Here is a 13,960-nt window from a genome sequence, read left to right as displayed (position 1 = left end):
ATAAATGATGGACTCAGGACTACATAAATGATAGGACTACATCCTAAAATGCTTCTTTTCCATTAGATTATGAGCTGTTGGACACTGCCTCATTTGTCTGTATATACCAGAGTGGAGGAGCCACTACAACTGGAGCATTTGGTAGGGATAAATAATATATAAAAATGAAAAAAATTTGGGCTATTTATCACTCAAATCAGAAGTGTAGTTTTCAGTAGAAGTAAATATAACTGGTTCATAGCTGAAGCAGAGGAACAGGTAAAAGTGACCAAAAATAATCATCTAAAATTAAGACCCAAGGCTTATTCTAGATTTCTCCTTTGGGGTTTACTGGAGAAACATAAGGAAAAAAACAGCTATCATCGGTAAGAGCTGAATCTAGTGAAAGAAGATGCCTCCCTGATGCCAGTCTCAACGAGGATGTATAATCATTATCATCTGGGGGAACATTTTCAAAATACACAAGCTAGGGCCCCAGATTAGAACTATTAAATGAGAGTCCACTGGGGGTGGTGGCCAGCTTCAGATGTAGTAAAAGAGCACCCCAGCTGACTCCAAAGAGTATTTACCCAGAGAAGTGACTCTCAAACCTTAGCCTCAGAATTTACCTGTAGAGATTCCCATCTTCTCCCTGTCACCATGTCTGTGCCCTCATGGCCATAGTCATGAATCACAATAAAGAAATATTCCCACTATAGTAAATACTTAATGCAATAGAGGAAACCGGAATTATGATTAGTTGGAAAGAAGAATGAAACAGTTAATTTCAAACTACCAAGGGAGAACAGATAGGGCATAGGCAGCTAAAAGGCTCCCACCTAAAACAGGGAACTGGAAGAACCCTGATAATCAACTTTGATTACTTCTCGGGTTTTAGTTAGCTCCTATTATTAGTGGGAACTAGGACTATAGAAAGTCAAGGACAAAGTTGTCATCGGATTCAGTTTCAGGGTTCGGTAAGCAATGTTTTTTTCAACATATTATAATACCTATTTTACTTTGTATGCAAAATCTTCTGGTGGGTCAAAACTATTTACATTATTATAAGAGACTTATCAGTCAGAAGGTTTACATGACATAATTTTGTAATGGGTAATTTCCAGTGGGTTTGCCACATTTTCCATAGATAATAATAATGATAGATCTGGTGGAAGCAACTAAGAGTACACTTTTGTTCTAGAAGAAATTACAGGTTATATAAAGAAGGAAAAATTGGATAATATGAAGAAAAAACCTATCCAAAGAAGCTAAAAAATAAACAGAAAAAAAAAAAAGAAATGTGTATACTAATGAAACAAACAAGAGACGATGGGTTCCTAGTAATTTCCTACCCTTCACCCTAATTTGTCTAGATTTATTTGAAAGGATAATTATAGGGGCGCCTGGGTGGCTCAGCTGGTTAAGAGTCTGACTCTTGATTTCAGTTCTGGCCATGATCTTATGGTTCATGAGATGGAGCCCCCACACAGTCTGTGAGAGCAAGTCCTGTCTCAGGCTCTGCTAGTGTGGAGCCTGCTTGGGATCCTCTCTCCCTCTCTCTCTGCCCCTTCCCTGCTCCCATTCTTCCTCTCTCTTTCAAACTCTTAAAAAAAAAAAAAAGTTATATAGTATGCAATCTTTTTTTTTTTTAATTTTTTTTTTAACGTTTATTTTTACTTTTGAGACAGAGAGAGACAGAGCATGAACAGGGAGGGGCAGAGAGAGAGGGAGACACAGAATCGGAAACAGGCTCCAGGCTCTGAGCCATCAGCCCAGAGCCCGACGCGGGGCTTGAACTCACGGACATGAGATCATGACCTGAGCTGAAGTCGGACGCCCAACCGACTGAGCCACCCAGGCGCGCCTAGTATGTAATGTTCTATATAGCAGATATGAGACTTAATTGATGGCAGGCAAAAGAGATTTTTAAATTTCTTAAATTTTGGAGGGGATTGAGAGTATTTTTTCTGGGCATTTCATTCTAACAGTATATTATAGTTTCAGTTAAGGCAGCAAAGGAAAAAAATCTTGTTTCCTTATTTTTCTTCTACCTGGAAAGAAAAACAAAAACAAAAACAATCCTGGCATCCTGAAAATGTTTTAAATTAATAAAACTTACTTTTATGACATTCATCTATCCAAAGTTGTGTCTGCTTTTGTGTTTTTACCACATCAAACGGCAAAGTTGCAATAGCTGCAATCTGTCAAAAAGTAAAATTGATTAAATTTACCTTTAAATTTTTTCTAAATGTTTTTACATTATTCTAAATAGGAAATTACTTCAGGATAATAATGGAAATCATAACTAAACTGAAACTTAAAATGAAACATTATCTATTCAAAGAGAAGTTGTTATTAAAGAAAAAATAACGTGTCCTATATATTTCTCCCCAAATTCAGAAGTAAATAGTCTCAAAAAAGCTCTGCTACTTTCCTGAGGTCACACAACTACTAGTGATAGAGTCAGAATTAGAACCAGACAGACCACTGACTCCAAAACCAGTATTCACAAATTTCCGATGCTCCTGTAGGTCCTACTATTCCTTTACTACACATGAAGGTGTAGAGGGAGAGAGAATCCCAATATAATATTTTAAAACAAATTCTCGGGGCGCCTGGGTGGCTCAGTTGTTTAAGCGTCCCACTTCGACTCAGGTCACGATTTCGCGGTCTGTGAGTTCGAGCCTGGCGTCGGGCTCTGGGCTGATGGCTCAGAGCCTGGAGCCTGCTTCCGATTCTGTGTCTCCCTCTCAATCTACCCCTCCCCCGTTCATGTTCTGTCTCTCTCTGTCTCAAAAATAAATAAACGTTAAAAATAAAAAAAAAATAAAAAAATAAAACCGAAATTCTCATTTAGTAAGCATTTTAAAATTCCAATATTTTTAAATTGATTAAAAAAAATTTACATGAACAACACTTTATGGGTTTCAACATCTTTATCAAATATAGCTACAGTAGTTCACAAATCACACTTTTAAAAACATCTAAAAGTGAATCAATGATTATTTTCAAAATGACCTAATTAAGGTTTTTTTTTTTTAAGAGTAAATTCCCTTAAGAATGTGTCATAATATTTGACATAATAGCCATGCAAAGTAAAAATGTTTTTCTTCCCAATTCACATTTGACAATAGGCTCCCAAAATGTTCCCCAAAATCAATTACATTGTATTTCACCCTAACGATGTTGTTTTAAGTTTCTGAACTAACATCAGTTTCAAAGATCTCAGGTAAGTGAAAATCAATTATTATTTCTCCCTCTCTATAATCTAGCATGTAGCAGCCAAAGGTAGCAACAATGTTATATAAGCCTTTGACATTTTCTAAAATGATGTGGCTTAGGCTGTTCTGTTTTCTGACAGAAAGTCTGAACATAACACTCATGTACTTTTTCTGTTACAGAAACAAATTTTTATTTGAAAACAGTCAAAGGGCAGCATTATAGGGCATCTAAAAGTAGGGAATTTTCCTTCATATTTTTGGAAAGCTGGTATAAAATCCTGGAGCCATGATCCAACTTTAAAAAAAAAGATATTAAGCATTTATTTTTATGTACAAAGTTGATTTTGTGATTCATCTGTTATAAATTTCAATATATACTAGTACTTGTTTTTCTTCATGCTGGATTAAGATATAATGAAAATACAATTAAGTTACATTTAATCACCTCACAAATAAGAAGAATAATGAAAATACTTTGCTGGTTTTTAACTACTTAAATTACTCAAAAAGTCAATGGGCGTATAATTTACAGAGTTAAATCTGACAGAGCCCAGACCTGGAAACGCTCAAATCTAAGTTTTGAGCTCAATCACAGTGGCTTCCTTAGCTCCAAGTTTTCTGGTACAATTATTCCAGTATTTTTCTGCAGGTCTCCATCCCTTCACTATGCTCCTTCAATCTTATTTTCATTTGGTTCCAATAGGTCAGCATCTCATTCTAGGTCATTACAAATTCCTTTTGTGTAAGACCACTACACAACTTTACCTTATGTGGAGGAGTTAGAAAAAGTGAACTCTCTACTACCTAAAAACGGTCATCAGAGATTCTTTCCTTCTGATTGTAATTTCTGTTAAAATTCCTTTAAGGAATGCTTACCAAAATGTTCCCAAAGAAATAGGAATTAGCGCAGAGGATGAAATTACTTCTATTCAATCTGATTATACATATGAAATGACAATCCATGAAAAATTACCTAACCAGATCTACTGGCATTTAATTTAATGAACAAACGGGCAAATTATCTGGTAAATAATAAAGCACTATTATAACTGTAATGATCTAAGAAATCCAAATTTTTTTCAGAAAAATGTATTTGTAATATAATAAAACCATGGACACAAAGTACATTTTAAGACATTTAATGACTAATAATTTATTTCCTCAAAAGGGGATAGTCAATACTTTCAGCCGTGTGGCCCAAAAGTGGTATCTCAACAGATAGGAAATGCTATATAATTTGTTATAATAAGACAACTACCGTTATTCTGGAAAATTAACAACAAAATAATATAAACTTACAGAACCAGACAATGCCCCTGAAGTAAAGTGGATCATAAATGTTGGTTTATATAAACCAGATTTCTCACACAGCCACTTCTTTAAAACTTCATAGTTATACCAGTACAGTGCTATAAAAACAGAGAATGAAATGAACATAGAATTTAGAAGTAAAATGTGAACTTTATTTATAAATATATATATTAAAGGAAAAGAGTAATTCTAACCTTGACACACCCTACTTCCTGCTTGGACACATACTAGATGAGATTGAAAAAGAAGGGGGCAGGGGGGAAGGGAAGAACCAAATTCTCAGAAATGTTCTAGCAGTCTTATAAACAAAAAGAACCCCTATGCAACAGTAAAGTAGGACTTTAATTCCAAAGCCTGACAAGGTCAGTAAGAGAAAACAAAATTACAGTTCAATCTCATTCATTAACAAAGGTATAAAGATTCTTAAAAAAATAAAAAATAAAAAAAAAGCAACTGAAGCCAGAAGTATTTTATAAAAGATCATACACTATGACTAAAGTGGGTTTTCATAAGAGGAATGCAAAGGTAGTAAATATAGCAAATAAATGCCAAACACTGTATTAAAATGCCCATGCAATAATCTAAAATTGATGGAAAAGCATTTCATAAAATTCAACACATTTTCATTTAAAGCAAAGCAATTTCTTGAAAACCTGGGATAAAAGAGAATTTCTTTAAATAGAAAAAGGATATGCATCAAAAACAATAGCAAAAGTAATTAATGGTGAAACAACAGAAGTATTTCCTTTAGAATGAGAAAAAATGATAGGGATGTGACATTATCATCGCTATTTATTATTCAAAACTGTTCTACGGAGCATAGTAAGATAGAAAAAAAATAAAAGCTCTAATGATTAAAAATGAACAAAGTAGTTATAATTTATATATTAATGTCTATATAGAAAATCCAAAAGACAAAATTATTAATAGAAATTTAAAAGTAGCTGAATATTAAACACAATCTAACAGACAAAAATTAATTATAACACTGCACCAGCCTAAGATTTGGAATTTTTATTTTATTTTATTTTATTTTATTTTATTTTATTTTTATTTAAAATAGCTACCAAGAGGAGTTAAGATGGTAGAACAGGAAGGACCCCATGCTTGCCTCATTCCTTAAACTCAACTAGATAAATACTAAATCAATCTGAACAGCCAGGAAATTGACCTGAGGACTGAGAACACAAACTGCACGTCTAGAGGGAGAAAAGAGGCCACATCATGGAGGGGAGGAGATGGAGAGATGTGATTTGGGAGAGAAAGAACCTGGTTCTGTGGACGGGTGGGGGCCCTGATCAGGGAGAGAGGGAACAGAGATAGGGAAGGAGGGAAGGAGGGAAGGAGGGAAAGAAAAATACTGGATTACAAATGTAGACATAGGAAACTCAGTAACACCATAAAACATAGTAACATTCATCTCATAGGAGTCCCAGAAGAAGAGAGGGAAAAGGAGGCAGAAGGTTTATTTGAGCAAATTACAGATGAAAACTTTCCTAATCTGGGGAAGAAGACAGACATCCACATCCAGGAAGCACAGAGACAGACCTCCCATCAAAATCAATAAAAGCAGACCAACACTGAGACATGCTGTAGTAAAATTTGCAAAATACAGAGATATGGTAAGAATCCTGAAAGCAATAAGGGAAATGAAAACTGTAACTTACAAGGAAAGACAAGGTTCACAGCAAATCTCTTCACAGAAACTTGGCAAGCCTGAAGGGGTGGCATAATATATTTATTCAACGTGCTGAATGGGAAAAATATGCAGTCAAGAATACCCTATCCAGCAAGGCTGTCATTCAGAACAGAAGGAGAGATAAAGAGTTTCCCAGAGGGGTGCCTGGGTGGCTCAATCAGTTAAGCTACCCAACTTTGGCTCAGGTCATGATCTTTTGGTTCGTGAGTTCAAGCCCCACATCAGGCTCTGTGCTGACAGCTTGGAGACTGGGGCCTGCTTCAGATTCTGTGTCTCCCTCTCTCGCTGTTCCTCTCCGCTCACACTCCCTCTCAAAAATAAATAAAACATTAAAAAAAAAAGAGTTTCCCAGAAAGACAAAGAAACTAAAGAACTTCATGACCACTCCTAAAACAGCCCTGCAATAATTAAAGGGGACTTTTTGAGTGGGAAAAGAAGACCAAAAGCCACAAAGACACAAACAATGACAAAACAAGTAATAAAATGGTAGTACTAAATTCATATCTATCAATAATTACTCTGAATGTAAATGAACTAAATGCTCTAACCAAAAGACATAGGGTGTCAGAATGGATTACCAAAACAAGACCCATCTACATGTTGGCTACAAGAGATTTATCTTAGACCTAAAGAAATCTGCAGATTGAAAGTGAGGGGTGGAAACCATTTATCAGGCTAATGGACATAAAAAGAAAGCTGGAATAGCCAAACCTGTATCTGACAAACTAGATTTTAAACCAAAGAATGTAACAAGAGATGAATAAGGAAATTAAATCATAATAAAGGGGTCTATCTAATGAGATGATCTAACAATTTTAAATATTTATGCCCCCAACTTGAAACCCCTAAATATGTAAGTGGGACTTTAACACCCCACTTACAACAATGGACAGATCATCTAAGCAGAAACTCAACAAGGAAACAATGGCTTTGAATAACACACTGGACCAGAGGGATTTAACAGAGATCTTCAGAACATTTCATCCTAAAGCAGAATACACACTTTTTTGAGTACACATGGAACAGTCTCCAAAACAGATCACATACTGGGTCACAAATCAGGCCTAAGCAAATACAAGAAGACTGATATCATACTATACATTTTTTCTACCTGCAATGCTATGAAACTTGAAGTTAATCACAAGAAAAAATTTGAAAAGACTATAAATACATGTAGGTTAAAGAACATCCTAATAAAGAATGAATGAGTTCACCAGGAAATTAAAGAAGAAATAAAAAATAATACATGGAAGCCAATGAAAATGGAAACATAACAGTCCAAAACCTTTGGGATGCAGCAAAGGTGGTCCTAAGAGGGAAATATATAGCAATCCAGGCCTTCCTAAAGAAGGAAGGAAAGTCTCAAATACATGACCTAACTTTATACCTAAAGGAGCCAGAAAAGGAACAGCAAATAAAGCTTAAGCAAGCACAAGTAGGGAAATAATAAAGATTAGAGCAGAAATAAATGATATAGAAATGAACCAACAAACAAAAACAAAACAATAAAACAAATTAATGAAACCAGGAGCTTGTTCTTTCAAAGAATTAACAAAATTGATAATCCCCTAGGCAGACTTATCAAAAAAAAGAGAGCAAAAGGACCCAAACAAATAAAACCATGAATGAAAGAGCAGAGATCACAACCAATACCACAGAATTAATTATAAGAGATTATTATGAAAAATTATAAATTTATAAAATATTATAAAGCTGTAATCATGAAGACAGTATGGTACTGGCATAAAAACGGACACAAAGATCAGTGGATCAGATTAGAAAGTCTAGAAGTGGATCCACAACTACATGGTCAACTAATTTTCAACTAAGCAGGAAAGAATATCCAGTGGAAAAAAGACAGTCTCTTCTACAAATGGTGCTAGGAAAACTGGTCAGCGACATGCAAAAGAATGAAACTGTACAACTTTCTTATACCATACACAAAAATCAATTCAAAATGAATGAAAGACTTAAATGTGAGACCTGAAACCATCAAAATGCTAGAGGAGAACACAGGTAGCAACTTCTTTGATCTTGGCTATGGCACTTCTCACTAGACACATCTCTGGAGGCAAGGGAAACAAAAAACAATCATCAACTCTTGGAACTTCATCAAGATAAAAAGCTTCTGCACAGTGAAGGAAACAGTCAACAAAACTAAAAGACAGCCTATGGAATGGGATATTTGCAAATGACATATCAGATAAAGGGTTAGCATCCAAAATCTATAAAGAACTTATCAAACTCAATACCCAAAAAACAATCCAGTTAAGAAATGGGCTGAAGCCTTGAATAGATATTTTTCCAAAGAAGACATCCAGGTGGCTAACAGGCATATGAAAAAATGCTCAACATCACTCATCATCAGGGAAAAGAAAATCAAAACCATGATGAGATACCACTTCACACCTGTCAGAATGGCTAGAATTGACAACACAGGAAACAGAAGATGTTGGCGAGAATGTGGGTAAAGGGGAAACCTCTTACACTGCTGGTGCGGATACAAACTCAGGCAACCACTCTGGAAAAGAGTGTGGAGGTTCCTCAAAAAGTTAAAAATAAAACTACCCTACAACCCAGCAATTGCACTACTACGTATTTATCCAAAGGATACAAAAATGCTGATTCAAGAGGGCATATGCACTCCAATGTTTATAGCAGTACTATCAACAATAGCCAAACTATATGAAGAACCCAAATGTCCATCGACTGATGAATGGATTAAGAGGTGGTATATATACCCAATGGAATATTAGTCGGTGATAAAATAGAATGACATCTTGCCATTTTCAACACTGTGGATAGAACTAGATTGTATTATTAAAAGTGACAGAAGTCAGTCAGAGAAGAACAAATACTCAAGAAATATCACTCTTATGTGGAATTTGAGAAACAGAACAAACACAGAAGGGGAAAAAAAGAGGGAGGTGAACCATGAGACTTTAACTATAGAGAACAAATAGGATTACTGGAGAGGAGGTGACTAGGAGATGGACTAAGTGGGTGATAGGCATTAAAGAGGACACTTGTTGGGATAAGCACTGGGTTTTACATGTAAGTGATGAATCACTAAATTCTACTCCTGAAAGCAATAGTATGCTGTATGTTAACTAACTCGAATATAAATAAAAACTTAAATAAAATAGCTACCAAAGTTGGAGGTAGGTGTACCCATAAATGAATCTAAAAAAAAAGGTGTACATAATACTAAGAAAATTTTAAAACTCTACTAAAACACTTTAAAAACTTAGAGTTATATAACAGAGATATAGGACAACACTGGAGGGGGGAAATAAGGTAAGATCAAAACACTTAATAATGCACTAGTAATTTAGACAACACTGCAGTATTAGCAAAGGGTTAGACAAATTGTCCAGTGGAATAGACACAGGCATGTGTGAAACTTTAATGTGACAGGTTATACTACAAACTCCTGGAGCATGTATGGTTATTCAATAAATGATGCTGGGATAACTACCATCCATATGAGGGAGAAAGACAGTTGAATACTTACTTCAGTTCTTAATCGCAAATCAATTATGGATAAGTGAATGGCCAATGAAACAGTGCCCAATCTCATTAATAATCAGGCAAGTATTAAGTTAAAATAAGATACACTTTCACTTACTAGGTGAACAAAAATTGTGAACTTTGATAGTAAAAGTGCTGGTGAAGGGATGAAATGAAGGAACAGAAAACTGGTAGGTGTACTGATCTACACAATCACTTTAAAAAAGAATTTGAGAGGTGCCTGACTGGCTGTCAGCAGAGTATGCAACTCATGATGTCAGGGTCATGAGTTCAAGCCCCACACTGGGCATGAATCCTAATTAAAAAAAAAAGAATTTGATATTACTTAATAATTAAAATACATATTTATATGAACTAACAAATCTAATACTGGACAAATTCTTGATACCAAGAGTCTGTTAAAAACATTCACAATAGCACGCACTTGTTTACTCATAAAGAAGAGTAAAAATTTTTTAAACTTACATGTAAAAACAAAAGGAAATCTTAAGATTCTTAAGTAAAATAAGCTTTTAAAGCTCAAAAAAGAGGCGCCTGGGAGGCTCAGTTGGGTATCTGACTTTGGCTCAGGTCATGCTTCTCGAGGTTTGTGGGTTCGAGCCCCAAGTTGGGCTCTGTGTTGATAGCTTGGACCCTGGAGCCTGCTTCAGATTCTGTGTCTCCCTCTCTCTGTCCCTCCCCAATTTGTGCTCACTCTCCCAAAAATAAACATTAAAAAAAAGCTCAAAAATAGGCAAAACTAGAGGGGTCAATAAGATGGCGGCGTAGGAGGACGGTGGGCTCACCACGCGTCCTGCTGATCACTTAGATTCCACCTACGCCTGCCTAAATAACCCAGAAAACCGCCAGAGGATTAGCAGAACGGAGTCGCCGGAGCCAAGCGCAGACGAGAGGCCCACGGAAGAGGGTAGGTTGGGCGGCGAGGCGGTGCGCGCTCCACGGACTGGCGGGAGGGAGCCGGGGCGGAGGGGCGGCTCGCCGGCCAAGCAGAGCCCCCGAGTCTGGCTTGCAAAAAGCGGAGGGGCCTGACAGACTGTGTTCCGACAGCAAGCGCGACTTAGCCTCTGGGAGGTCATAAGTTAACAGCTCTGCTCAGAAAGCGGGAAGGCTGGAGGACAAAGGGAAGGAGAGCTGCTGAGCCCCAGGACGACAGAGCTCAGTTTGGTGGGGAACAAAGGCGCTCGCCAGCAGCATCTCCCCCGCCCATCCCCCAGCCAAAATCCCAAAGAGAACCAGTTCCTGCCAGGGAACTTGCTCGCTCCGCGCAAACACCCAACTCTGCGCTTCTGCGGAGCCAAACCTCCAGCAGCGGATCTGACTCCCTCCTGCTGCCACAGGGCCCCTCCTGAAGTGGATCACCTAAGGAGAAGCAAGCTAAGCCTGCCCCTCCTGCCCCTGTGCACCTTGCCTACCCACCCCAGCTAAGACGCCAGATCCCCAGCATCACAAGCCTGGCAGTGTGCAAGTAGCCCAGACAGGCCACCCCACCCCACAGTGAATCCCGCCCCTAGGAGAGGGGAAGAGAAGGCACGCACCAGTCTGACTGTGGACACAGCGGTGGGCTGGGGGCAGACATCAGGTCTGACTGCGGCTCCGCCCACCAACTCCAGTTATACACCACAGCACAGGGGAAGTGCCCTGCAGGTCCTCACCACGCCAGGGACTATCCAAAATGACCAAGCGGAAGAATTCCCCTCAGAAGAATCTCCAGGAAATAACAACAGCTAATGAGCTGATCAAAAAGGATTTAAATAATATAACAGAAAGTGAATTTAGAATAATAGTCATAAAATTAATCGCTGGGCTTGAAAACAGTATACAGGACAGCAGAGAATCTCTTGCTACAGAGATCAAGGGACTAAGGAAGTCACGAGGAGCTGAAAAACGCTTTAAACGAAATGCATAACAAAATGGAAACCACCACGGCTCGGATTGAAGAGGCAGAGGAGAGAATAGGTGAACTAGAAGATAAAGTTATGGAAAAAGAGGAAGCTGAGAAAAAGAGAGATAAAAAAATCCAGGAATATGAGGGGAAAATTAGAGAACTAAGTGATACACTAAAAAGAAATAATATACGCATAATTGGTATCCCAGAGGAGGAAGAGAGAGGGAAAGGTGCTGAAGGGGTACTTGAAGAAAAAATAGCTGAGAACTTCCCTGAACTGGGGAAGGAAAAAGGCATTGAAATCCAAGAGGCACAGAGAACTCCCTTCAGACGTAACTTGAATCGATCTTCTGCACAACATATCATAGTGAAACTGGCAAAATACAAGGATAAAGAGAAAATTCTGAAAGCAGCAAGGGGTAAACGTGCCCTCACATATAAAGGGAGACCTATAAGACTCGTGACTGATCTCTCTTTTGAAACCTGGCAGGCCAGAAAGAATCGGCACGAGATTTTCAGTCTGCTAGACAGAAAAAATATGCAGCCGAGAATCCTTTATCCAGCAAGTCTGTCATTTAGAATAGAAGGAGAGATAAAGGTCTTCCCAAACAAACAAAAACTGAAGGAATTTGTCACCACTAAACCAGCCCTACAAGAGATCCTAAGGGGGACCCTGTGAGACAAAGTACCAGAGACATCACTACAAGCATAAAACATACAGACATCACAATGACTCTAAACCCGTATCTTTCTATAATAACACTGAATGTAAATGGACTAAATGCGCCAACCAAAAGACATAGGGTATCAGAATGGATAAAAAAACAAGACCCATCTATTTGCTGTCTACAAGAGACTCATTTTAGACCTGAGGACACCTTTAGATTGAGAGTGAGGGGATGGAGAACTATTTATCATGCTACTGGAAGCCAAAAGAAAGCTGGAGTAGCCATACTTATATCAGACAAACTAGACTTTAATTAAAGGCTGTAACAAGACATGAAGGACATTATATAATAGTGACAGGGTCTATCCATCAGGAAGAACTAACAATTATAAATGTCTATGCGCCGAATACCGGAGCGCCCAAATATATAAAACAGTTACTCATAAACATAAGCAACCTTATTGATAAGAATGTGGTAATTGCAGGGGACTTTAACACCCCACTTACAGAAATGGATAGATCATCTAGACACACGGTCAATAAAGAAACAAGGGCCCTGAATGAGACATTGGATCAGATGGACTTGACAGATATATTTAGAACTCTGCATCCCAAAGCAACAGAATATACTTTCTTCTCGAGCGCACATGGAACATTCTCCAAGATAGATCATATACTGGGTCACAAAACAGCCCTTCATAAGTTGACAAGAATTGAAATCATACCATGCATACTTTCAGACCACAATGCTATGAAGCTTGAAATCAACCACAGAAAAAAGTCTGGAAAACCTCCAAAAGCATGGAGGTTAAAGAACACCCTACTAACGAATGAGTGGGTCAACCAGGCAATTCGAGAAGAAATTAAAAAATATATGGAAACAAACGAAAATGAAAATACAACAATCCAAACGCTTTGGGACGCAGCGAAGGCAGTCCTGAGAGGAAAATATATTGCAATCCAGGCCTATCTCAAGAAACAAGAAAAATCCCAAATACAAAATCTAACAGCACACCTAAAGGAAATAGAAGCAGAACAGCAAAGGCAGCCTAAACCCAGCAGAAGAAGAGAAATCATAAAGATCAGAGCAGAAATAAACAATCTAGAATCTAAAAAAACTGTAGAGCAGATCAACAAAACCAAGAGTTGGTTTTTTGAAAAAATAAACAAAATTGACAAACCTCTAGCCAGGCTTCTCAAAAAGAAACGGGAGATGACCCAAATAGATAAAATCATGAATGAAAATGGAATGATTACAACCAATCCCTCAGAGATACAAACAATTATCAGAGAATACTATGAAAAATTATATGCCAACAAATTGGACAACCTGGAAGAAATGGACAAATTCCTGAACACCCACACTCTTCCAAAACTCAATCAGGAGGAAATAGAAAGCTTGAACAGACCCATCACCAGCGAAGAAATTGAATCGGTTATCAAAAATCTCCCAACACATAAGAGTCCAGGACCAGATGGCTTCCCAGGGGAGTTCTACCAGACGTTTAAAGCAGAGATAATACCTATCCTTCTCAAGCTATTCCAAGAAATAGAAAGGGAAGGAAAACTTCCAGACTCATTCTATGAAGCCAGTATTACTTTGATTCCTAAACCAGACAGAGACCCAGTAAAAAAAGAGAACTACAGGCCAATATCCCTGATGAATA

The 13,960-nt window shown here is 37.7% G+C and overlaps 1 protein-coding gene across 5 annotated transcripts in view; it reads right to left on the bottom strand.

The window, feature by feature from the left end:
- SLC25A40 (solute carrier family 25 member 40) overlaps nucleotides 1–13,960 on the bottom strand; it is a 76,794-nt gene that overhangs the window by 19,311 nt on the left and 43,523 nt on the right. For all 5 annotated transcript variants that reach the window (XR_005789428.1, XR_005789430.1, XR_005789429.1 and 2 more), the window contains 2 exons: nucleotides 4,500–4,609; nucleotides 2,099–2,180 (listed from right to left, as the gene is read on the bottom strand). Coding sequence is in view for 2 of the 5 variants with exons in the window: in XM_040472771.1 (XP_040328705.1) it covers nucleotides 2,099–2,180; nucleotides 4,500–4,609 (192 nt within the window). In the remaining 3 variants the exon portion in view is untranslated. The remainder of the gene's footprint in view (nucleotides 1–2,098; nucleotides 2,181–4,499; nucleotides 4,610–13,960) is intronic.

This window comes from Herpailurus yagouaroundi, unplaced genomic scaffold, assembly GCF_014898765.1.
Source record: "Herpailurus yagouaroundi ecotype Mexico unplaced genomic scaffold, PumYag 100, whole genome shotgun sequence".
Taxonomy (NCBI): domain Eukaryota; kingdom Metazoa; phylum Chordata; class Mammalia; order Carnivora; family Felidae; genus Herpailurus; species Herpailurus yagouaroundi.
The sequence above is the reverse complement of the archived record's forward strand: the minus strand, read 5'-3'. Positions and strand labels throughout refer to the sequence as shown.